This window comes from Carassius carassius, chromosome 20 (genome assembly GCF_963082965.1).
Source record: "Carassius carassius chromosome 20, fCarCar2.1, whole genome shotgun sequence".
NCBI lineage: Eukaryota > Metazoa > Chordata > Actinopteri > Cypriniformes > Cyprinidae > Carassius > Carassius carassius.
In genome coordinates, this window is record NC_081774.1 from 11,081,603 (window position 1) to 11,109,179 (window position 27,577).

At 34.7% G+C, this 27,577-nt stretch overlaps 1 protein-coding gene and 3 gene segments (V, D, J or C); all 4 read left to right on the forward strand.

Annotated features, from left to right (window-relative positions):
- Positions 1-10,623: 10,623 nt before the first annotated feature.
- LOC132096325 (T cell receptor alpha variable 8-6-like) lies at positions 10,624-11,429 on the forward strand. The segment is given in 2 exon segments: positions 10,624-10,746; positions 10,899-11,429. Coding segments are annotated over 2 exon segments (498 nt in total).
- Positions 11,430-12,859: 1,430 nt separating this feature from the next.
- Positions 12,860-13,411, forward strand: LOC132096326 (T cell receptor alpha variable 3-like). The segment is given in 2 exon segments: positions 12,860-12,947; positions 13,022-13,411. Coding segments are annotated over 2 exon segments (396 nt in total).
- A 3,623-nt stretch (positions 13,412-17,034) lies between these two features.
- On the forward strand, positions 17,035-17,801 carry LOC132096993 (T cell receptor alpha variable 36/delta variable 7-like). The segment is given in 2 exon segments: positions 17,035-17,242; positions 17,398-17,801. Coding segments are annotated over 2 exon segments (552 nt in total).
- A 7,413-nt stretch (positions 17,802-25,214) lies between these two features.
- Positions 25,215-26,579, forward strand: LOC132096994 (uncharacterized). The gene is made up of 4 exons (XM_059502665.1): positions 25,215-25,342; positions 25,472-25,696; positions 25,934-25,990; positions 26,169-26,579. The coding sequence occupies exons 1-4, from the start codon at positions 25,303-25,305 to the stop codon at positions 26,549-26,551; spliced, it is 705 nt and encodes a 234-aa protein (XP_059358648.1). The 5' UTR covers positions 25,215-25,302; the 3' UTR covers positions 26,552-26,579.
- Positions 26,580-27,577: the final 998 nt, after the last annotated feature.

Consider the following 27,577-nt stretch of genomic DNA (forward strand, 5'->3'; position numbering starts at 1 on the left):
ACAAACTAATCAGTGCTGACGCATAACACAGACTTCACCCACAAAGTGAAACCCTGAGATCACGGTTTACCAACCGTGACAGTAACTCTGTCAGATTCAGCTCTCTATTACTGTGCTCTGAGAGTAGCAGCCAAGTGATACAAAATGCCTGAGAAGCTTAACAAAATCACACACACACTCTTAGTGGTTTTATTGCTCCCATGGCTCAGTGGTACAGCATTGCATTAACAGTGCTAAAGGTTGTGGGTTCAATTCCCAGAGAACACACATACTGGTAAAAAATGTTATATCCTGAATGCACTTTAAGTCCCTTTGGATAAAAGTGTCTGCATAAATGTAAATGTTTGAACAATACTAATTAAATGCAAATCAAACCACAGAAAATAACAGTGTATCAAATATTTATCATACCACTGGCATATCTTTTGTATACCACTGAGACTGTAAATAACAGAATGTGGTAACACCTGCTGAACAATTCTGAGATTATTCTGAGGACTGAGTATATCATCAAATTAGAAGAATTTATGAACATACTTCAGGTTTGAGACTTCTCTATTTATTCATTTATTTATTTACTTGCTTATTTTATAGACGATAAAGCAAAATTTTTAAAATACCCATTACTTTAGAGTTAATTATATCTAGTGCGGGACCAGATAGGATCTGAAATTTTCAGAGATATATATCCATACCATCAACATTACACAGTATTCTGTTGTAATAAACTTCAGGTGGCAATCCTGCTAAAAATCTAGCAGAAAGAACAGATGTAATATAAACATAATCAATAAAAATGAACAGTATTAAGAGAAATTATGTTTTTGATTGATATACAATAGCTTGTTATGTTATTTTATTCATTCTTAATCTTAATATCTGTGATTCACAAGCTTTACCAGAACGATTTAGCTACACTGAAAAAAAAAGTCTGTATGAGCAGTTTTCACTCAGAAATGTCTTGTTTCAAAAAGAAACAAGTAACACAGCATTCTAAAATAGAAAAACTGAAAGTGTATTTTCTTCAGCCTCAAAAAAATCATTAATTGCACAGTCCTCAATGCACCTCACCAACATGAAAAGGAATGCACTTCACATCAATAAAAAAATGCCATAATATAATTTATATAACATGTTTACTAATACATATCAGATCTTTGTAATATAACAAAAGTACAAAAGTAACTATAAACAAATGATAACAATAACAAATCATCCATGAAAATAAATTCAACTTCTGTAATTCTATAAAGAAACCAGGAGAGGGAGATATACATGTTGTTACAGTGAGTATTTGACAGTGTTATGAGCTCCTCCCTTGCTTATATACAGTAATATTTGCTCTGAATCTCTCTCCTTTCTCAGTCACTTTGCTCTCACTGTTTGTACCACTTTATATCATTTTGAAAAACAAACAATGAAACTATGGATGGAGACATTAATAATATTGGGATTAGTTGTTCTTGGTATGTTTGGGATATTACAGTTGAATATTTGGTTTTATTTCTACATTATAATGCCATGTGTCAGAATTACTCTTGTGTGTTAACAGGATGCCAGTCAGATGACACAGTTGATCAGCCACTTAAACATGTTACTAAATTTGAGGAAGAATCAGTAACATTGGACTGCAAATATACTACAACCTCACCATCACAAGAGCTTTTCTGGTACATACAGAGAAGAAAAGAATCTCCTAAACTTGTGTTACAGAGGAATTCATACGGAGGAGGATTTAATGGAACAGAGTTCCAGGAGAGATTTTACTCTGAGGTGAAACCATCAAAATCAGTTCCACTGGTGATCCAGAGACTGTGTGTGTCTGACTCTGCTGTGTACTACTGTGCTTTGAGGCCCACAGTGTTAACAGGATGCATCTCTCTCATACAAAATCAAAAGAAACATATACAATTGAAGAGGGAGGAGTGATTGGACCTGATGTCAGTAACCACACCCACATTAGTAATAAACAACAGAACAACTCTCCATGTATAGTAACTAATCATTTGTGTAAAACAGTCTTTAGATCAGATCAGTCTTCAAAAATCTGATTAAAAGTATAAACATGGAGAAACATATACTACTTATTGTCATAACAATATCAGGTACAGTAAAATACAATTTACATGTTCACATTTTTAAGCAGTGTTAAAGTGAAGTACATCGTTTTTGAAATAACTTTTAAGTAGGCTGGTTTTCAGATGTACTGTTGTGTTTCTCAAATTTATATTCAGGAGTATTTGCTGACAGCATTGGACCAAAAGACAAGGATGCTATAATCAGTAATGAAGGAGAGTCTGTAACACTGAGCTGCATTTATGATACAAGCAGCAATTATGTTTTGCTTTACTGGTACAAACAGTATCCCAACAATGAACCTCAGTATTTATTGTATAAAGGTGCTCGATCATGGAACACTGAAGAGGATATACCAGATGGTCGCTTTCAGTCGACTACATCCCAATCATCCACTGAACTCACTATTAACTCTGCAACTCTGTCAGATTCAGGTCTCTATTATTGTGCTCTAAGAGTTGGAGCCCAGTGATACAAAATGCCTGAGAAGCTTTACACAAACTCACACAAAGTTAAACAATAGTAATCAAAAGCCTCTAAACCACATTTATCTCTCATATAACCCACACAGAATAAATGCACCACAACATCACCTGCTTATTTAATGCGAGTGAGAGAGGATCAAAGTAATTAATATCAAGGCTACTGTGACGAGTGGGGCGGGGCCGAGGGATGTGGGAACACGAGCGAGGTGGGTGGAGTGATTGGGAAATCAGCGACACCTGCGACCCACCACCGGTCACGAGTCCCACAGAGGAGATGGAAGGATATAAAACTGGAGAGACGACAGTGAAGGACAAGAGAGGACCAGGCCTGGGCTTTATTTTATGTTTTGGTTTTACTTTGTGCGCATCAGTCGTCCGTGAGTTTTGTGTTTATTTTGTGATTATTAAAGTTTCAGTTGAGTGTCCGCCGGTTCCCGCCTCCTTCTTCCCTATGATTACGAAGGTTTTATTATTACAGCTACTTACAAACAATTAATAAAATCACTAAAACAGAAATAAAAGAAACCTAGAGAAATTACAAAAGCACACTGGAAGTGAACACTGAAAACATAAAAATACAAACTATTCAAAATATTTATAAATACTAGGATGTATATTAAAAATACTAAAAACACTGAATATAGGAGGGGCCTTAATGGCATGAACCACACCCACAAATCAATTCAAGCCGACCAGTGCATTTTGGGATACATTTAGAGTAAGATTATAGTGAATATTCACAAAAACTCCTGAAACAAACAAAGCATTGATTTTTAATTCTATAAAGATACAAATATTCAAACTCAAAGTCTTGATCTAAAGAACTAACATGGAGAGAAGTTTACTACTGATTCTTATAGCAGTATCAGGTAACACTTTTAACACTTTATACGCTTTGTTTCAGCATGTTGTCAAGTACTAGTGTTTTTAATTGCAGGTGTGCTGTCTGACAGCATTGGACCAAGTGAAAATAATAATGATATGATAATGGAAGAAGAAGTGTCTGTGACACTGGAATGCTCATATGATGCAAGCAGCCGTTATGTTTTGCTTTACGGGTACAGACAGTATCCTAATAGAGAACCTGAATTTATACTGTATAAAGGTGCTCAATCATGGAGCTATAAAGAAGATATATTAGACCATCGGTTCAGTCGACTACTTCCCAATCATCCACTTCACTCACTATTGATAAAGCAGCTGTGTCAGATTCACAAGTGCCTGGGAGGCTTTACAAAAACTCACACATAAAATGACTGCTTTTAAATCAGTAATCAAACTTTTAGAAAACCACAGAGGCAGTAAAGAAAACACAATGTGGTAACACCTGCATGAATGAAGGGTATTTTCTATTTAGATAATATGGTCACACCTCTGTTTATCAATTTGCACTGGCTTCCAATAGCTGCTCGCATAAAATTCAAGGCATTGATGTTTGCCTACAAAACTACCACTGGCTCTGCACCCATTTACCTAAATTTGTTACTTCAGACTTAGAAGCTTGCATTCTGCAAGTGAACGTCGCTTGATTGTGCCATACCAAAGAAGCACAAAGTCACTTTTACAGACTTTTAAATTAAATGTTCCCTCCTGGTGGAATGACCTCCCCAACACAATCCGGACAGCTGAGTCCTTAGCCATCTTCAAGAATCGGCTTAAAACACATCTCTTCCATCTTTATTTGACCCTCTAACTTTAACACTCACTATTCTAATTCTATTCTTTAAAAAATCTAACTACCTTTCTAATCTTTTTGTATTCTATTTTCTTTTCATTTATTATGCAATTGTATATGTGTGTGTGTTTATGTGAAAAGATCTCTAACACTAGCTTGCTCTATTCTTTTTTTATTCTGTTTTCTTTTTTTCTTTTTCTTTTTTTAAATCCCATGCTATGTGTACTGTGTTAACCTAACTGAGACTTGTTATAGCACTTATATATCATTGCTCTTTTTGTTGTTTTTGATTCCTTCCACTGTCCTCATCTGTAAGTCACTTTGGATAAAAGCGTCTGCTAAATGAATAAATGAAAATGTAAATGTTAATGTAAATATGGCATTACATGATGAGTATGGAGACCCTATCAATAAAAGATAAAAATGTGTTTTGTAATAAAGGCTAACTGTAGTGTCATATCATCATATCAAACATCACAGGTACTGATTATTTAGACAATGAAAGAAAAAAAAGTCAGAAATGTGTAAAATAAAGAAAGAAAATAAAAATAAATGAAATGGCCCATTTGTATCGAAGAGAACAAACACTTCATCTGCTGATTCAACAGAACAAGCTCCTCCCAGCCACTGTATACACTACCATTATATTAAAAACAGACTCATCAAAGACAAGCTGAATCTGTGATCTCCAGTGGATTTAAACAGTTCATTCCTGTCAGTTGCAGTTACACAGTACAGTTATTATAATGACTCACTGGGAAAGACATTTTATCATCTTTATAACCTTTTTCTTGGGTGAGTAGGACCCTTTTAAATCTCTATTTGCCATATTATAACATGCAAAATATTAAATAATTTTGCTTTCAATTCTGTTCCAGGATGTGATTCTCTGGAGAGAGTTGATCAGAATACAAGTGTTCAAACTGCTGTTGAAGGCAGATCTGTAACGGTTAACTGTAAATATGAAACCAGTGATCCATCCCCATATCTCTTCTGGTACCAGCAAAAGATGAACGGAATCCCCAAAAACATGATGGCGATATTTGCTACAACTGTACAAAATGACAAAGATTTTGAGGAGAGATTTAATGCAAATCATGACAAAAGTTCAAAATCAGTTCCTCTGATGATCAAGGATCTGCGTGTGTCTGACTCTGCTGTGTACTACTGTGCTCTGAGGCCCACAGTGACTGAAACACACTCAACACTCACACAAAAACACATGGTGCTGAGTTACACTGATGATATTTCAAATATAGGCCTATCTTGTATATTTATTATTATTATTATCATTATTATTATTATTATTATTATGAACACTCTGATAGGTAAATTCCACTACTAGTTATTAACTTTAAAAAACAAATATTTATAAAATATGAAAATATATTATTATTCAGGTATTGATATTCCTCTACCATATCAGATCCTACACATGTATTATTTTTATATTCTCATTTAAAATTTGTAAAATTTATATAAAGATTTTAATTAACACATAACACAAATTTTATTGTTACCTTGTAATTACTTGTGCACTGCAGAAGAGGGCGACAAGCACTTGCTCCAGTTATTATTTTAAAGAGCTCTTGAGCTCCACTTGAAAATTCTGTCATTGTTTACTCACCTTCAACTGTTTGGTTAGACTCATCAGAGGGTGGAGCTCACCAAGCTACAAAAGTTTTTTTGCATAGTACATAAAAAGGCTTCTTTGCTTTTTTTGATAACAATTAAAAAATTACAGCTCAGCAATAGTTACAGAATGTGTACTTGGATCACATTTTTACTCATTCTTTTTTCATTTTCTTTAGGTACAGTATGTAATCAGTTGTTTTTTAACCCATATTCTCTCTGTCATGACTTAATAATTTTGAGATATTTTGTATTGATTTTCAGAATGCCGAGGAGAGGATAGTGTTACTCAGCCAAGAAAAGTTCAAACTGTGACTGCAGGTGAAGCCGTCACTATTGACTGCACATACAAAACCAATGGTTTCCCAACGCTTTACTGGTACCAATACAAAGCAAATCAAGCACCAAAATATATGCTGAAGAGATATGCTGGATCAAGTGATGAGGATAAAGACTTTAAGGAGAGATTTCATGCAAATCTACAAACCTCTTCAACATCAGTTCCACTCACAATCCAGGATGTGCGTGTGTCTGACTCTGCTGTGTACTACTGTGCTCTGCAGCCCACAGTGACTGAAACACACTCAACACTCAGACAAAAACACAACTTCAAAATTAAACACAAATGAAGGCCTAGTACCTTAGGTACATAGGTTTAGATGAGTAGCATAAGGAAAGCATAAAATTATAAATGTATCAAAACAAGACAAGACAATATGTATTCTATAGGCCCAGTTCTTTTTTTAATTGGAATCCATTGAGCAAAGTTTTAATCCCTGGTGCTGCTTGTGTGGCAGTCAAAACTGACTTTTTTATATATTAATTAAATTAATGTACTATATATTTTAGTTCAGTAATGTTTGTTGAATAATTATGATTCATTTATTCTCTGTTAACCACATTTTGAGCAACTTAAATTGCTGTACATTTTTAATTATTTAAAGCACAGACATGAGACGCTGTGAAAAGTGAAAATTGTTTTCCAAATCATGTTTTACACTAAAACTGTGTGTGTGTGTGTGTGTGTGTGTGTGTGTGTGTGTGTGTGTGTGTGTGTGTGTGTGTGTGTGTGTGTGTTCACATAACAAGGGTCAAGCCCATTCTGATAAAGTAAATAGGTGTTTACCCTACATGTAAAATATTTCAATCAAAAATGTCCAAACAGCACCAGAACCTATACATAAAAGAATCTGTAGAAAGCATTGCTGATTTAGAATATAACACTTATAACAATACTCACCTCATTCCAAACCTCTATGACTTTCTTTCCTCTGCTGACCACAAAAGAAGATATTATGAAGAATGTTGGTCGCTAAACAGTTCCATTGTTTTTCGCTGTGGACAAAATGCAATGGGATTCAGTAGGAACTAAACTGTTTGGTCATCGACATTCTTTAAAATATTCAATTTTGTGTTAACAGGAAAGAAATGTATACAGGTTTGGAACAACAAGATCACATGATCATGATCATTTCCATTTTTGGCTGGATCATCCCTGTAAATAGCAAGTCAAGCATGATAACCCATTCAACCTGAAGATGGCAATATAAACACATTACTCCTACTGTGCCATGACCTCAAAAGAACCACTCAAATTGCAGAGTTACTACAAAAAGAAAAAAAAATGCTTTCATTCAGGCACAGAACACTTTTTTTCCCCTTCATCAGTGTCTTTTTGTGTTTGTCACTATTAAGCAAACATGACTAGCCGTGCATGTATTGTTTTCATGGTTGTCCTTAAGTATGGTAAGATATATAAGGAAAACTTTCCTGTTTGTTACATTTCAATTTAAAAAGCCACTGATAACATGCTTATTTTCAATGCATTATGTTCTTATGCCTTAACAGGATGCTTTGGCGAGAACACTGTTAATCAGCAAAATGAGAATATAACTGCCACTGAAGGACAGCAGGTCTCAATTAACTGTGAATATAAAACACTTCAACTAACTCCATACCTTTACTGGTACATTCAGCGCTCTAATGCCCCTGAATATGTGCTGATGAGATACAAATTTGGATCAAGCAACAGTTCTGAATTTACAGAGAGATTTGATGCCCGGTTGGACTCAAATTCAGTTCCACTGACAATCAAGAATCTGCGTGTGTCTGACTCTGCTGTGTACTACTGTGCTCTGCAGCCCACAGTGACTGAAACACCTTCAAACATTGCACAAAAACATGACACTGTGATATCCATCATATCTCTACATGTCAATTAAGCCACAAAGAAACTACTAAAATCTTTCTGATTTTAAAAGCAGTATGTGTGTTCATTTAGCACTACTTTCATTATACAACATTTGATTAATACACTACAACCCATTCAACTATCTGTAATGTGTTTTTAAGCCAATCAACATAAACACAGAGATATAGATACAAAAGCTTTTTTTCAAACTAGTTGTATTTCCTTATACTCCCTTGTGAAATGTGAATTGAATGGCACTCTAGAGTAATAACTCTGGCATAAGACTTAAAGTAGGAGGAGCACAGTGAAGCTCTCCAACATTGAGACAAGGGAATTCTTGTTTAAGTAAACCTGTACTTTTTTTCCTGACTGCCAAAGCATCATGTCAACATTTGCAGTAGTCCTATTAATAGAATCTCTCCTAATAGGTAAGATTTCAACTAATTATCACTTTAAAGGGGTTTCCCTGTATGCAATTCAGAATTATGATTTTAAAACATTGCCCTCCTTATTGTTTTCAGGTGTTACTAATGCTGAAGACATCATATAATTGCTAAAGCAGATGAAAAGGTTATGCTATCTTGTAGCTACACAGGCACAGTTTACGATTTATATTGGTACCGTCAAATCCCTGGATCAGCACCTCAGTTCCTCATAATGGAATCGTCTGGCCTCTTAACACATGCAACTCCTCAGGTTCCTGGGATAACAATGTTCAACAGAAAAGAAACAAAACGCACGGAGCTGGAGATCTTCCCTGCTGCAGTGGCATATTCTGCTCTATACTACTGTGCTGTGAGGACCACAGTGAAAAGAAATCCTCTGACTTCATACAAAAACAACAGCAATCCTCAATTGCAAAACAGATATATTGAAATATTTATCACCTTCTTTCTATAGATAGAAAAAGTTAACTCATTTTAACTCCCTATTTATTTGTGATTATGATTTGAGTGTCAAGGCATTGCATGAAGACAAAAAAAACAAGTTGGGATAACAGGTCTATGCATATTTGCATTCTTATTTTATTCAATTTATTAACATGACCTTAAAAATATGCTGTTTTTAGGTTGCAAAGCTACTGTTAAGTATAAGTCACTAATACAATGGCTGTGTTTATATGCACAAGAATATTATACATTATACAAAGTTTGCATTATTTCATAGAACTTGTGAGAATGACCAAACACTTGCTATGCTCACTGCATTTAATTGTGTTGTACTAGTTTCAAAAGAAAACCTGACATTAAACAGATGCGTGTCTGCTTTCTTCCACTTGGGGGAGATGTTTTAACAAATATATACGTACAGCTTCACTCTTCAGGACTTCAAATTGAGTTTGAGCATCCCAGCAAGTTCCAATTAGATTTAAGAGTACATTGTATACTTTTTGGGTGTCTTCTATATCATGATTACAATGAGAAGCTGTGTGGAAACTCTTTTAATCCTGTTTGCAACTTGCATGGGTAATGTACCATATTTTATACATGTATTTTCTCCTACCTGTCAGTTTTATCTATATAAACAAATGTACTACAATAATTTACTCTCCTCACAGAATGCAGAGGACAAGACTCTGTTAAACAGCCTAAAAGTTTCCAGTCAGCGTATGAAGAGGAGAATTCAGTAACTTTGGATTGTAAATACAATACTACAAGCTCAAACCCTACTCTACTCTGGTACAAACAAAACAGTTATGACTCTCCAAAATATATTCTACGCAGACATAAATTTGGAGATGGAGATGAAGCCACTGAGTTCAAGGGACGATTTCACTCCAGACATGATTCTACTTCAAAATCAGTTCCTCTGACCATTCAAAATCCACGCGTGTCTGACTCTGCTCTGTACTATTGTGCTCTGCAGCCCACAGTGACAACAGGATACCCAGAGCTTGAACAAAATCCTACTTGAGTTTATTACATTAGTCAAATCATACAAGCACATATGAGCTTAAAAAGTAATTAAACAATCCTGAAAATCCAGTGCAGCAGATGAAAAGAAAAGAGAAAGAAGCTACTCGTATGGCCCAGCCAATCATCTGACTTAAATAATAGAAAATAAGAATTAAAAATCAGAGTTTATAGAAGAGTTCCATAGAACCTTCAAGATATGAAAAATCACACCTGAGCAATGCATGCCACTGGATACTCATTATACATGAGGTTTTTGAATAAAGTATTAAATAAATTTCAGTAGTTCAATACTTTTCCCGTGTCATTTAATCTGGTAAAAAGGAAATACAATACTTATTTTACCCACTGTATACACATTTTTATAATAGTCTTTATAAGTGATTTCAAAAAGGTGGGCTCCTAATGAATTTTCGTAATGTGCTTACATTTAAAAATATACAGTTTTGAGTTGTTGTTGTTTTTTTTCTTTAGAGAGATTAACGATTTTATTTCACATTTTATTTTTTTAATCTAGTGTGTAGTCAGTAGTATGTAAATTCCAGTTCAGGAATTGTCACAGTTTAGTGTTGAAGTTTGCTCTAAAACATTCTATATCTATTCAAAAACATGACAGTGTTTTAATAGGAGCGCAGCTATTAGGGGAGGTGCTCTCTGGAGACATCCTGTGCTACACAGTGAGGGTTTGCTCTCTTATTACAGTCTGTGAAGCAGATGAACTAATCCACTGCAAGATGGTGCTCAGCTTTTCACTTTTGTTCTGCACATTTGCATGTAAGAATTTTATATTTATATTCTTTAATTACTGGATATTTTCCCATTATTCAATTGTATTTTTTATTTTTATTTTTTTTTCTATTTGTTTGTTTCTTGTGCTTTTGTATTTCATGACATTTCATGAAGTTATTATGGAATCTTATTTAAAGGTGTCAGCTTTGGGAATGTCATCACACCGGTCCAGCCTGAGGTGTCTGGGACAGAGGGGGACAAAATAACTCTGTCCTGTAACTACTCTTCAGCAGTTAGTCTGCAGTGGTATCGCCAATATCCAAACTCAGCTCCCGAATTCCTTTTGACAATACTACATAGGTCAGGGAAAGTATCACAGACATCTACAATTGTAGATCTAGATCCTCGATTCTCTGGGAAAGTGAATGAAAAGAAAACCCATGTGGATCTGGAGATCTCCTCTGTTAAAGTGTCAGACTCTGCTCTGTACTACTGTGCTCTGGAGCCCACAGTGACAGGAAACACAAGAACACTGTACAAAAACCTGACTTATGTTAATCATCCAGTGGGTTCATTGTTAATCATCCAGGGAATGTGTGCATACATTTGTTTGAAAGATAACAATGTAAAAGTGGCTCAAACATATTTACAATAATATTTCAAAATGAACATGCTCTTCTGAGCTCCAACAGAAGGGTTGCAACATAATCTCATTTCATGTTTCATAAGTGTTTTTCCTGATGCTCACCCTGGATGATTTAGAAGTGCTATCAACATTTAATTTTAAACACTGAATGGAGTGTTGAGTAATGATTATTAAAGTAATACCCTGATGAAAGTATATATTTTTTACTTGCTCTATGTAATTATGATATAGCAAATTCATTAGATATATAGATTGATCCGTTAGTAGAAAAGGGGAAATAACTAGTGATATACAGAAGTGCCCAGGCCATGTTAATGTTTCACTGACCACACCCACATTATTAATATACAATAGTACCAGTGTATTCAGTCACCCATTCGCTACTCTCACATTTGTATTCATTTTATGAAGCCACATTCAGCATATTAGTTACAACTCTCCAATAAAGCAGTATAATAATAAATAAACATAAATAAAAAAAATATTTTATTATTATTTTAAAGATTTAAAGCTAACTTGGAAGAAATGGAGGACAAACAAATGCTACTCGTGATACTTCTCACAGTTTCAGGTAAATACTGTATTTTTTTTCCAGAATTACAGTTACTCTCAACTTACAATTATTCTGTATTAGATAGAGATATATTTAATATTATGTATTTCATTTCAGGTTCATGTGCTAATATAATTTATCCAAGTGAAGGAGATACTAATATAATCAGAGAAGAAGAAGAGTCTGTGACACTGAGCTGCACATATGAAACTAACAGCAATGATATTTGGCTTTACTGGTACAGACAATATCCAAACAGAGAACCAGAATATATATTGTATAAAGGAGCTCGATCATGGAGCAGCTATGAAAATATACCAGATGGGTTTCAATGATGCAAAATACCAGAGAAGCTTTACAAAAACACACATGAAATTAATGCTTTGAAGTGTCTTTAAACAATGATTATCAAAACACATAATTTTTTTGTAAACCACAAAGAGGGAATGTGGTAACAGCTGTGAGTTTGTAAAAAGGGTAAAAAGGGTAAAAAGGGTTACATACAGTAAGGGAATGTGAACAAAATTTAGCATGTATTGCATATTTTTTTTATAATGCTTGTTTGTTAGGTTATCTCTTTCCTCATATTATGTTGTATAAGAAGTCTCATTAAAGATTATACACTGTAAAACCCGACAAGTTAACTTAACTCAAACCGTTTGAGTTAAGTTTACTTGTCGCGTTTTACAGTCAAGGCAATCAGTTTACTCAAACGATTTGAGTCAAGTTAACTTGTCGGGTTTTACAGTGTAGGAGCTCAAATAATTTGAGCAAAATGGCAATAAAATATTGATATAAAAATGCAAATAAATAAGCATTTATTTCAAACAGCTATGAATGCTATTTTAATCTTTGGTGCATTGTAATCTAGGACACAGACAGGACAGGAGGAGGAGTTTAGCACAGACACTATTCAGCATGCAGCTTGGTAAAGATGAACATCACTCAACACTGTGTGGAGCAGCTGCTCTGTTTTTAGTTTATTCTTACCAGTGCAGTGAGAGAACATGTTGATCTATATTATTATACTGCTGTCAACAACTGAAGGTATAATATTGTAAAAGTATTTTTATTCCGTCAGAAGTGTTGAAAACTGCATTTAACGCCACTTTCATTTGCAGGTTCCAGAGCCTCAGAAGTCATCACTCCAAAAAGTGACAGAGAATTTGCTCTTGAGGGTGACAGTGTGACACTCTCCTGTAACTACAGCGGTTCTGCTCGTGGTGTTCACTGGTATCGCCAATATGCAGGATCACCATCACAGTTCCTCATACTGGAAGATTCAGGGGCAACTATTCAAGCTAATCCACCCGTTCCAGGAATAACCATCAATCACAGAAAAAAAGAACTCCATGTGGATCTGAGCATCTCGTCTGTTAAAGTGTCAGACTCTGCTCTGTACTTCTGTGCTCTGAGGCCCACAGTGACAGGAAACACAACAACACTGTACAAAAACCTGTATTTCAGGAAAGTGTAAACCATACAGGATGTTTCTACAAACATTTTATTATATATATTCATGTTTATTTTATATAACGTTATAAAATAAAATGTATTAAATAGTCTTCATTTTAAACTTACTTGTAAGCAACATAAACATGATTTCTGCAAATCTGGATTATTGTAGTTACAGAACCCTCATTTATGCCTAACATTAAAAATCTACATCATGTTTATATTAAAGATTATCCCCCAAAAAATGTGTCACTGAAATATGATTTAGCTTGTCATTTATCTAGCTATCTGTATCGATTTAATTTTGTGTTTGTTTTTTTCAATATGTGGGATTGTATTAAATAATGTTTCATAATGTATATTGTGTGAGATGAGGGCTGAATGTTATCAATATGAGGAGGAGGAGTTTAGCACAGATATTGTACATTAGGACTGTCAGCAGTTCACAAGTCTCTTTAGATCATCTGATGTTTCTGTGTCGGATGTTCACACCTGATTATTGTGCCAAAATGTTTATCTGTGTAATTATATTACTATCATCAGCTCCAGCTAGGGGATTACTGAAATTAGGGTATACTGTAACATTCTTAAAAAGGGGATGAAAACATTTTCGGATAAAAATATTATTTATTTTTTATATTAATAATGATTCTCTTACTAAAAAAAAAACCTGGCTTCTCAGAATTGTTTTTTTCTTTAAGTTAACCAAGCTAATAACAACATAGCATTATTAAGTATATACTTTAATAAATACACTTTAAATCCAGGTTTCTGGCGCGGCAGAGGTCATAACACCATACAGTTCTTATCAGTTTGCTGTTGAGGGTGACAGTGTGACACTCTCTTGTAGCTACACTGGTTCTGTTCGAGGTCTTCACTGGTATCGTCAATACGAAGGTTCACCACCAAAGTTCCTCTTACTGGATTATTATGGGAAAGTTACTGAAGCTGTTCCTCCAGTTGCTGGAGTCTCAATCCATCACAGAAAAGACAACAGTAGTGTGGATCTGAATATCTCCTCTGCTGCTGTCACTGACTCCGCTCTCTACTACTGTGCTTTGGAGCCCACAGTGAAAGGAAATCCACTGCATGCTGTACAAAAAGCTCTTTAAATAAAACTGAAAGTTTATTTAAAATTTATTTATATATATTATATATATATATTTTTTTTTTTCTTTTAATCACATAAATGTATTATAAAATTCTTATATTAGTAGATCCTTAAGAAACTGTCATACTGTGAAAATATTCTATGGCTGAAAGTGGAAGACAGATTATTACTTTTATGAGGACATAAAACTTGTTGTTATATACATAACATGTGTGAGCCAAACAATGATTGTAAATAAAAAGTAAATGTCAGTAAAGTTAATTCAAAAACATTTACCAATTTTTTTGTTTTTTACCAAGGGTAAAGCAACTGGACAAAACATGCTGTTCTGAGCTCCAACAGAAGGGGGCAACATGTTTTCACAAGATGTTTTATTCACACTAAACAAGCACCTGATGTCTAAAAGAAACATATTTGAAAGCACAGAACTGCGTTTCATATTTCATTAACCAACACCCACATTATTCAAACACAACAGAACTTGACTCAGTCTCAGTCCTCTTTCAACCATCAGCTAGTCCCATATTTTTATTCATTTTATAAAGCCACATTCAGCATAATTAGAAAAATTTAAATTGTATAACGATAATCTAATAAATAAATTATATTTATGTAAATCAATAAAGCACAACAATTCAAATCTGATCTTTAAAGTGGACCTCAGTAAAGATGGAGGAGAGGCAGATTTTACTCATAATGCTCATCACAGTTTCAGGTAAATATGCTTTTATCTCAATTAATTATATTTCTTGAATCAATTAATTTAAACTAATATCATTTTTGTTGTGGAAAAAAAAACTTCATTATACATCGGGGTTATTTAAAATATGATTCACTGCATTTCAGGTGGATTTGCTGATAGAATTGGACCAAGTGAAGGAGATACTAATATAATCAGAGAAGAAGGAAAGTCTGTGACACTGAGCTGCACATTTGAAACAGACAGCAATACAAATTTATCTTTACTGGTACAGACAATATCCAAACAGAGGACCAGAATATATTCTGTATAAAGGTGCTCGATCATGGAGCAGTGATAATGATATACTAGATGGGTTTCAATCAGCTACATCCCAAACATCCACTGAACTCACTATTAACAGTGTAACTCTGTCAGATTCAGCTCTCTATTACTGTGCTCTGAGAGTAGTAGCCCAGTGATACAAAATGCCTAAGAAGCTTTACAAAAACTCAAATGAAATGAATGCTTTGAAGAATCTTTCATCAATCAGTAACAAAACACATCATGTTTTTATAAACCACAAACAGGGAATGTGGTAAAATCTGTGAATTTGGGAGGTAAAAGGTTTACATAAGAACATGTGAATATAATTTAGCATATATTACATGTTATTCTCCTGTCAACTTGTTTGTCTCTTTTTCTCATATTATGTTGTATAAGAAGTCTCATTAAAACTACAGAAACTCACATGTATGAAAAAATTGGTAATACAATATTGGCAATGTGCTGCAAAATGAAGAACAAAAACTATTATCAAAAAACTAAGAATTGAAAGAAATAAGTATAAATTTAAATTGACATGAATATTCAGTTTATCTTTCCTTATGTGCTTCAGATTTAATTTCAGGACAGGAGGAGGAGTTTAGACACTTTTCAGCATGAAGCTGGTAAAGATGAACATCACTCAACACTGTGTGGAGCAGCTGCTCTGTTTTTAGTTTATTCTTACCAGTGCAGTGAGAGAACATGTTGATCTATATTATTATACTGCTGTCAACAACTGAAGGTATATTATTGTAAAAGTAGTTTTATTCCGTCAGAAGTGTTTAAAAACTACATTTAAAGCCACTTTCATTTGCAGGTTCCAGAGCCTCAGAAGTCATAACTCCAAAAAGTCACAGAGAATTTGCTCTTGAGGGTGACAGTGTGACGCTCTCCTGTAACTACAGCGGTTCTGCTCGTGCTGTTCACTGGTATCGGCAATATGCAGGATCACCATCACAGTTCCTCATACTGGAAGATTCAGGGGCAACTATTCAAGCTAATCCACCCGTTCCAGGAATAACCATCAATCACAGAAAAAAAGAACTCCATGTGGATCTGAGCATCTCCTCTGTTAAAGTGACAGACTCTGCTCTGTACTTCTGTGCTCTACGGCCCACAGTGACAGGAAACACTCAACACTGTACAAAAACAGTTTTCATATGTTTATCAAGACTTGATATAAATGTACAAACCACAGCTGGACTCACCAGCACAAAGTTCAAAAAAGAGAGAGAAAGAGACCGTGTACAACTGCTAATTAAATTGATTTATTGTTAAGTAAGCTGACTTTAATTGCATAGACAGTAAGTAACTCTGAAGGAACTTACTGTTCCTTCAGGATATCCACAGATATCCTAAATAATGCAACTACTAACTGAACAGTTGGCTTCTGTTAGTAACAGTACATCAACCATTAAAATATATATCATAAAACTCAGACCATCTTTAAAATGCATTTTAAATACACAGTTGACTGTTGCAGTACTTGTTTGACACCTTGTGGTAGAATCCTTGCAGTTGTTTTTAAGTGATGGTTGAGATGTTTTAATGCAAATGCAGGAATTGTCACAGTTTGGTGTTGAAGTTTGCTGTAAAAGATTCAAAAGGATGTCTGAGTTTTAATGGGAGTGCAGGTTTTAGGGGAGGTTCTCTCTGGAGACACCCTCTGCTACACAGTGAGGGTTTGCTCTCTTACAGTCTGTGAAGCAGATGAACTAATCCACTGCAAGATGGTGCTCATCGCTTTACTTTGGTTCTGTACTCTTGCATGTAAGGATTTTATATTTATATTCTTTAATTATTGGATATTTTCAGATTTTCCATTATTCAATTGTATTTTTAATTTTATTTCTTTATTTATTTTTGTTTCTTGTGCTTTTGTATTTAGTGACAATGGAGCTAATATGATTACATCTGATTCACAGGTGTGAGTTTTGGGAATGTCATCACACCGGTCCAGCCTGAGGTGTCTGGGACAGAGGGGGACAATATAACTCTGTCCTGTAACTACTCTTCAGCGGTTAGTCTGCAGTGGTATCGCCAATATCCAAACTCAGCTCCCGAATTTCTTTTGATAATACTTCAAGGGACAGGGAAAGTTTCACAGACATCTACAATTGTAGATCTAGATCCTCGATTCTCTGGAAAACTGAATGAAAAGAAAACCCATGTGGATCTGGAGATCTCCTCTGTTAAAGTGTCAGACTCTGCTCTGTATTACTGTGCTCTGGAGCCCACAGTGACAGGAAACACAAGAACACTGTACAAAAACCTGACTTATCTTAATCATCCAGTGGGTTCATTGTTAATCATTCAGCAAATTCCTTAAGACATTTATTTGAAAAATTAAAAATCAGTAATTTACTGAAGATTTTTTTTTAATGTTTTGATATATCAATTAAGGTAGTTTTCTGTTGAACCTATAGAATTATATCTGAAAATACATAAGTATATATAATATATTAATATATCTATATTAAAAATCAAAAGAAAGAAAACGTAAAGTAACTCAAACATATTTCCCATTCAAGAAAGCACATAACTTCATATAGTTTTGAGTTCCAACAGAAGGGGGCAACACAATCTCATAAATTATAATTCACAAGCATTTTCCATTGTTCACCAATGATGATTGAGAAGTGCTATCAACATTTCTTTGCAAAGACAGCTATGAATTTGGGAGGTAAAAAGGGTTACATAATGACATGTGAATAAAATGTAGGATATTTTTGTCATATTACCTTGTTTGTTACAGAAACTCACATGTATGAATAAAATGGTATTACAATATTGGTTTGTTCTTACTAGTGCAGTGAGAGAACATGTTGCTTTATATTATTATACTGCTGTCATCAACTGAAGGTATAATATTGTTAAAATAAAAGCATTTAGCAAGTGTTTTAAAACTGCATTTAAAGCCACTTTCATTTGCAGGTTCCAGAGCCTCAGAAGTCATCACTCCAAAAAGTGACAGAGAATTTGCTCTTGAGGGTGACAGTGTGACGCTCTCCTGTAACTACAGCGGTTCTGCTCGTGGTTTTTACTGGTATCGGCAATATGCAGGATAACCACCACAGTTCCTCATACTGGAAGATTCAGGGGTTACAACTCCAGCTAATCCATAAATAAAGCTCTGTACTACTGTGCTCTGCTGCCCACAGTGACAGGAAACACAACAACACTGTACAAAAACAGTTTTCATATGCTTATCAAGACTTGATATGGATGTACAAACCACAGCTGGACTCACCAGCACAAAGGTCAAAAAAGAGAGAGAAATAGACAGTGTATAACTGCTACAGTAAGCTGACTTTACTTGCATAGACAGTAAGTAACTCTGAAGGAACCCTCTGAAAATCTTCCACAGATATCCTAAATAATGCAACTACTAACTGAACAGTCGGCTTCTGTTAGTTACAGTACATCAACCATTAAAATATATATCATAAAACTCAGACCATCTTTAAGGTTGTAGGCCTAAATGCAATGTCTCACAGATATTTTTAAACTAAACTGCTACATATACTGTACCTGCAAAAGCTATTAAATATAACAACAGTGTACTTTGTTAAATGGATGAACTGATAAAATAATACAAACAAAAGTTCAAACTAAAACTACTAATTAAAAAAGTATTGTATATTGGTCTTTACTAAAATGTCTACAAATTTGAAATATTTGGTAAATGATCACCACAAAAACATCCACCGTGGTTCAGAGAGAGATGATCTTCTTCATGAATTCAGAGCTGTAGTTTTAAGGGGAGGTGCTACAGACAACCTCTGCTGTACAATAAATGAATGTTACTTCAGTAACAGTTTGTCCTGTAGATCAACTTAAACACCATCCTGAAAATGATGCTGTTTGTTTTGGCTTTGTTTTGTTCTCTTGCATGTCAGTATCTAATTTCATCTCTCAAACCCTACATTTCTTTTTTCTGTTTATTTGAATGTTTTATTGTTAAAATGTTGTAAAATGTTGATAATCTCATCTGCAGGTGTCAGTTTTGGAAATGTCATCACACCAGTTGAACCTCGTGTGTCTGGGACAGAAGGGGACATTTTAAGTCATACCCATTATAAGTCTCTTGTTCGCGTGGCCAGTCAAGCTGTAACGTGTCCACCGCGCGAGTAACCACCTCGAGCAACTCCTCGACAGATCTTTTCTCGCGAGAGGAATGCTCAGAGTCGGTCTGCTCGTGGTCCGAAGACCCAAGAGATATATCATCCCCCTTGTGAACCGAAGAAGCACCGGAGCGTGCTTCGAGATCACGAGAAGGGATGCGTGGATCAGATAACACAGCAAGCGAAAGGGACGGACCTGTCTCTTGCTCGTCACGCAGATCCATACAAGAGCCCCACGATAATGTAGGTGCGTTCTGGAAATAGTTCAGATGAGAGCAAAGCACCTTCACTGTGAACAGTTCACAATGCTCGCACTTGTCGTTCTCTAAAGCCAGAACCGCGTGCTCTTCCCCCAAACAAACAAAACAGTAATCGTGTGTATCCAGCTCAGACATGGGACGGGAGCATGGAGGAACACAACACTTACCGCTTCGTTGGCTCATTTGACGTCATCGACCGGGGCTATACTACTGTGCCTCCGGTTCAATTCTATCAATGTGTTACACACAATATTCACAGGTGGTCACGATTAAGATGTTGCCCAATGCGCTGAGCAGCGCAGCATCGATTGTAGCTTTCGAAAGGGAACATGCTGTTCTTAGCTCCAACAGAAGGGGGCAACATAATTTCACAAGATATTTAATCACCCTAAACAAGCACCTGATGTCTATAAAAAACACATTTGAACTTGTTTCATATTTCATTAACCCACAGCCACATTATTGTTTCACAACAGAACTTCACTCAGTCTCAGTGCATTCAGTCAACAATCAGCTAGTCCCATATTTTCTATTCATTTTATAAAGCCACATTCAGCATAGTTTGAAATTAACAAATTCTTTAAAGTGGAACACAGTAAAGATGGAGGAGAGGCAGATCTTACTCGTAATGCTCATCACAGTTTCAGGTAATTGTGCTTTTATCTCAATTAATTATATTTCTTGAATCAATTAATTTAAACTAATATCATTTTTATTGGGGGAAAAAAACTTAATTATACATTAGGGTATTTTAAAATATGATTCATTGCATTTCAGGTGGATTTGCTGATAGAATTGGACCAAGTAAAGGAGATACTTATATAATCAGAGAAGAAGGAAAGTCTGTGACACTGAGCTGCACATATGAAACAGACAGCAATACAAATTTATCTTTACTGGTACAGACAATATCCCAACAGAAGACCAAAATATATACTGTATAAAGGTGCTCGATCTTGGAGCAGTTATAAGAATATACCAGATGGGTTTCAATCAACTACATCCCAAACATCCACTGAACTCACTATTAACAGTGTAACTCTGTCAGATTCAGCTCTCTATTAGCCTACTGTGCTCTGAGAGTAGTAGTCCGTTCTCTTCGATCAGCAGCCCAGTGATACAAAATGCCTGAGAAGCTTTACAAAAACTCACATGAAATGAATGCTTTGTAGAGTATTTAATACAATCAGTATCAAAACACATCATGTTTTTATTAAACACAAACAGGGAATGTGGTAACAGCTGTGAATTTGGAAGATTGAAATGGTTGTGTAAGGGCATGTGAATATAATATGCATCACATAGTTTCAGTGATCACTAATATATCTTTTCTTTTCTTTTTTCTCATTTTATGTTGCATAACTTCTTATGGATATAAAACAACAACAACAAAACAACAACACACAAATCCACAACACTTTCTTACAAAAGGCTTCTTAGATTAATCAGATTTAATATTTGACTTTACTAAAATGTAGGTCTAATGAAAAATATGAATTAGTTGCTAAATTATCATCATAAACACATTCAGAATCAGAAATCACAGATCTAGGGTCAGAAAATCTTCATAAAAAAAGTGTTTTTTTCTTTTCTTTCAAAATCATGAAAGGCACAACAGACCTCAAAAGTCTTTGACTGGCTAAAACAACGTGTGATTTGTTCAAAGACTAGAGGGGCAATATTCGACTGAGAAATTTAGACAACAAAGAAATAGTTTAGTTCATATAAAATACAGAAAATAACCTACATGCCAGATCACACCCAGCGTTAATCAAGACACCTCTGCTCAATTTTAAACTTAATATTTATTAAGCTATATATATATACTCTATACTGTACTATATATACAGTACAAAACTCTGCCTACTTTTATTATGTAAGGGAAAATGTACAGTCAGCCAGTCATCACTGCAAACCTTGACGGTGATCAACAGAACCCAAGAACAGAGCATCAGGATTATAATGTGTTAATTATAACTTATAAATTATTTTAGAAATAATTATAACTTATTTAGATTTATGCATATTTTATATGAGTCTATAAAGCATGCAAACATTTCATTAGCCAGTTTAGTGCAAATACAAATGGGTGATTTAGAATAATAAAGTATATTTTACTGTGTATTTATACAAATACACCAGACAAATATCAGTGTTTCTGAGTTTTATCAGTAGAGTACAACATGTAAAATGCACTTTAAATACACAGTTGACTGTTGCAGTACATGTTATACACCTTGTGGAGGAATCCTTGCAGTTTTTGCTGTTTTTAAGTGATGGTTGAGATGTTTTAATGCAAATGCAGGAATTGTCACAGTTTGGTGTTGAAGTTTGCTGTAAAAGATTCAAAAGGATGTCTGAGTTTTAATGGGAGTGCAGGTTTTAGGGGAGGTACTCTCTGGAGACATCCTCTACTACACAGTGAGGGTTTGCTCTCTTACAGTCTGTGAAGCAGATGAACTAATCCACTGCAAGATGGTGCTCATCGCTTTACTTTGGTTCTGTACTCTTGCATGTAAGGATTTTATATTTATATTCTTTAATTATTGGATATTTTCAGATTTTCCATTATTCAATTGTATTTTTTATTTTATTTTTTTATTTATTTTTGTTTCTTGTGCTTTTGTATTTAGTGACAATGGAGCTAATATGATTACATCTGATTCACAGGTGTGAGTTTTGGGAATGTCATCACACCGGTCCAGCCTGAGGTGTCTGGGACAGAGGGGGACAGTATAACTCTGTCCTGTAACTACTCTTCAGCGGTTAGTCTGCAGTGGTATCGCCAATATCCAAACTCAGCTCCCGAATTTCTTTTCATAATACTGCATAACTCAGGGAAAGTTTCACAGAAGTCTAAAATTGTAGAACAAGATCCTCGATTCTCTGGAAAACTGAATGAAAAGAAAACCCATGTGGATCTGGAGATCTCCTCTGTTAAAGTGACAGACTCTGCTCTGTATTACTGTGCTCTGACGCCCACAGTGACAGGAAACACAACAACACTGTACAAAAACCTGACTTATGTTAATCATCCAGTGGGTTCATTGTTAATCATTCAGCAAATTTCTGCACACATTTGTTCTGGTTAGCTTAAAATAAATTAACCAATAAAAATAAAAATAAAAATCAGTAACTTGTTAAAGAAAAACATTTTCATGTTTTGATATGTCATTTAAGGTTGTTTTCTGTAGAATAGAATTATATCTGAGAATACATTTTGTCCTCACTTCAAATAAATAAATAAAAATACAATAAATAAATAAATAGTTGCTTAAGCATATTTATCATTCAAGAAAGCACATTATTTCATATAGTTCTTATCTCCAACACAAGGGGGCAACATAATCTCACACATTATGTTCCACAAGCATTTCCCTGATGTTCACCAATGATGATTGAGAAGTGCTATCATCATCATTTCATTGCAAACACTGAACATAATGTTTAGTAATCATTATTAATATAATACCATTAATAATCTCTGCAATAAATTTACGTTGGTTCTGTTCTGGTTATCGCTGCTTTCTATGCTCTCATCCATGGAGTTCTGGCCCAGAACAGAACCATACCAATCCAAACCATGTGATAATTGTCAATCATCTTTGACTATAGTGGTCCTGACATAAACACATCCACTATAGGATGTGTAACATGCTGTTCTGCCCCCTAACAGAGGGGGGCAATATTATTTCTCAAACTGTTTTATTCACACTAAACAAGCACCTGATGTCTATATGAGAAACAAAAGCACAGAACATGTCTCATATTTCACTAACCCGCAGCCACATTATTCAAACACAGCAGATCTCAGTTCTCAGTGCTCTTTCAACCATCAGCTACTTTAATATTTTTAGAAAGCCACTTTCAGCATGAAGTGGAATCCATAAATGAATAATTATACTCTAATGAATCAATTTAATAAGTACTGCAAGCAAAAATTCTGATCTTTAAAGTGGACATTGGTTAAGATGGAGAGGCAGATGATACTTATAATGCTCATCACAGTTTCAGGTAAATATACATTTAATCATAATTATTAATTAATTACAATTTGTGAATCAGCCAATTTAATCTGATATATATTTTAATTGAAAACAAAAACAAACAAAAACTCCATTACATCAGAGCATGAAAATATGATTCTCTGCATTTCAGGTGGATTTGCTGATAGAATTGGACCAAGTGAAGGAGATACTAATATAATCAGAGAAGAAGGAAAGTCTGTGACACTGAGCTGCACATATGAAACAGACAGCAATACAATTTATCTTTACTGGTACAGACAATATCCCAACAGAGGACCAGAATATATTCTGTATAAAGGTGCTCGATCTTGGAGCAGTTATGAGAATATTCCAGATGGGTTTCAATCAGCTACATCCCAAACATCCACTGAATTCACTATTAACAGTGTAACTCTGTCAGATTCAGCTCTCTATTACTGTGCTCTGAGAGTAGCAGCCCAGTGATACAAAATGCCTAAGAAGCTTTACAAAAACTCACATGAAATTAATGCTTTGAAGAGTATTTAATAAAATCAGTATCAAAACACATCATGTTTTTATAAACCACAAACAGGGAATGTGGTAACAGCTGTGAATTTGATAAAAAAGAAAGTTTGAATAAGAGCATGTGAATACAATATAGCATGCATATCATGGTTTCACATTTAAATTAAAAAAAAATTCTAAATTATTAAGGATATAGTTTAAACTGATCTGAAATCAGTTAAATCCTTGTAAAACAACAACAAAACAGTGCACACACACTTATTTATATTCATGATTATGAATTTTGCTCTTTAGGTGTCACTTTTATGAATGTAATCCCTTGTCTGAACAATAAAAAGGAGCAAATAAATAAAAGTTATACAATAAAAACATTACAAAAAAAATGAACAACACCTTCTTACAGAGTCTTCTTAGATGAATCAGTATATTTTACTTTACTAAAAAGCAGGTGTAAATACTTTTAAGGCTTTGATTAAAAATATTACAGATCTAGGATCAGAGAGAGATGATCTGTGGACTGTGGCTTTGCCTTTGATAAGAGGTGCTAGATGGAGACATCCTCTGGTAAACAGTTAATGAATGTTTACTTCAGCAACTCTTTGTGATGCAGATGAACTGAAACATCATCCTGAAAAATTTAGCTTTGTTGTTGTTGTTGTTTGCCTTTGCACTGTTCTCCTTCATTTCTACTGTCATGATTTTCTTAATCTGGTAATTTGTAAGTCTTTTCTCCATGAGATAAAAAATATTGAGTATTTCATCTACAGCAGTCAATTTTTGCAAATGTCATCACATCCAGGTTTAATCAAGACAGCCCATATATATATGGGAGTGCAGCTTTAGGGGAGGTGCTCTCTGGAGACATCCTCTGCTACACAGTGAGGGTTTGCTCTCTAACAGTCTGTGAAGCAGATGAACTAATCCACTGCAAAATGGTGCTCAGCTTTTCACTGTTGTTCTGCACTTTTGCATGTAAGAATTTTATATATACAGTCTTATATAATTATACTGCATAGATTTTTTTTTCTTCTTTTTTCTTTTTGGTTTATAGTGCTTTTGTATTTTATGACAGTGGAGTTAATGATTAAATCTGATTCACAGGTGTGAGTTTTGGGAATGTCATCACACCGGTCCAGCCTGAGGTGTCTGGGACAGAGGGGGACAGTATAACTCTGTCCTGTAGCTACTCTTCAGCAATTACTCTGCAGTGGTATCGCCAATATTCAAACTCAGCTCCTGAATTTCTTTTGATAATAATGCATAGCTCAGGGAAAGTTTCACAGAAGTCTAAAATTGTAGAACAAGATCCTCGATTCTCTGGAAAATGTAGGATATTTTTGTCATATTACCTTGTTTGTTAGGTTATCTCTTTTCTCATATTATGTAGTATAAGAAGTCTCATTAAAACTACAAAAACTCACATTTATGAATAAAATGGTATTACAATATTGGTTTGAGCAGAAAAAATTAAGAACATAAAAGGTTTATTTAAAAAATAATTAAAAGAAATGAGCATATATTTAAAAAGCCATTTAATCTTTTCTTTTGTGCATTGTAATTCAGACTCATTGTCAGGACAGGAGGAGGAGTTTAGCATAGACACTATTCAGCATGCAGCTGGTAAAGATGAACATCACTCAACACTGTGTGGAGCAGCTGCTCTGTTTTTAGTTTGTTTTTACCAGTGCAGTGAGAGAACATGTTAATCTATATTATTATACTGCTGTCAACAACTCAAGGTATAATATTGTTAAAATAAAAGCATTTCATTTCAACAGAAGTGTTTAAAAACTGCATTTAACGCCACTTACATTTGCAGGTTCCAGAGCCTCAGAAGTCATCACTCCAAAAAGGGACAGAGAATTTGCTCTTGAGGGTGACAGTGTGACGCTCTCCTGTAACTACAGCGGTTCTGCTCGTGCTGTTCACTGGTATCGGCAATATGCAGGATCACCATCACAGTTCCTCATACTGGAAGGTTCAGGGGCAACTATTCAAGCTAATCCACCCGTTCCAGGAATAACCATCAATCACAGAAAAACAGAACTCCATGTGGATCTGAGCATCTCCTCTGTTAAAGTGACAGACTCTGCTCTGTACTTCTGTGCTCTACGGCCCACAGTGACAGGAAACACAACAACACTGTACAAAAACAATTTTCTTATGTTTATCAAGACTTGATATAAATGTACAAACCACAGCTGGACTCACCAGCACAAAGGTCAAAAAAGAGAGAGAAAGAGACCGTGTACAACTGCTAATTAAATATAATTAATAATAATTAACTTATTGTTAAGTAAGCTGACTTTACTTGCATAGACAGTAAGTAACTCTGAAGGAACCCTCTGAAATTATTCCACAGATATCCTAAATAATGCAACTACTAACTGAACAGTCGGCTTCTGTTAGTTACAGTACATCAACCATTAAAATATATCTCATAAAACTCAGACCATCTTTAAGGTTGTAGGCCTAAATGCAATGTCTCACAGATATTTTTAAACTAAACTGCTACATATACTGTACCTGCAAAAGCTATTAAATATAACAACAGTGTACTTTGTTAAATGAATGAAATGATCAAATAATAAAAACCAATAAAAGTTCTAACAAAAATTACTGATTTAAAAAGTATTGTATATTGGTCTTTACTAAAATGTCTACAAATCTGAAATATTTGGTAAATGATCACCACAAAAACATCCACCATAGATTCAGAGAGAGATGATCTTCTTCATGAATTCAGAGCTGTAGTTTTAAGGGGAGGTGCTACAGACAACCTCTGCTGTACAATAAATGAATGTTACTTCAGTAACAGTTTGTCCTGTAGATCAACTTAAACACCATCCTGAAAATGATGCTGTTTGTTTTGGCTTTGTTTTGTTCTCTTGCATGTCAGTATCTAATTTCATCTCTCAAACCCTACATTTCTTTTTTCTGTTTATTTGAATGTTTTATTGTTAAAATGTTGTAAAATGTTTATAATCTCATCTGCAGGTGTCAGTTTTGGAAATGCCATCACACCAGTTGAACCTCGTGTGTCTGGGACAGAAGGGGACATTTTAAGTCTCTCCTGTAGCTACTCCTCAGCAAGAAGTTTATTTTGGTATCATCAATATCCTGGGTCAACTCCTGAATTTCTTTTCCTCATTCTTCATGCTACTGGGGAAGTTTTACAAAAATCCAAAACTGTGGACCAAGATCCTC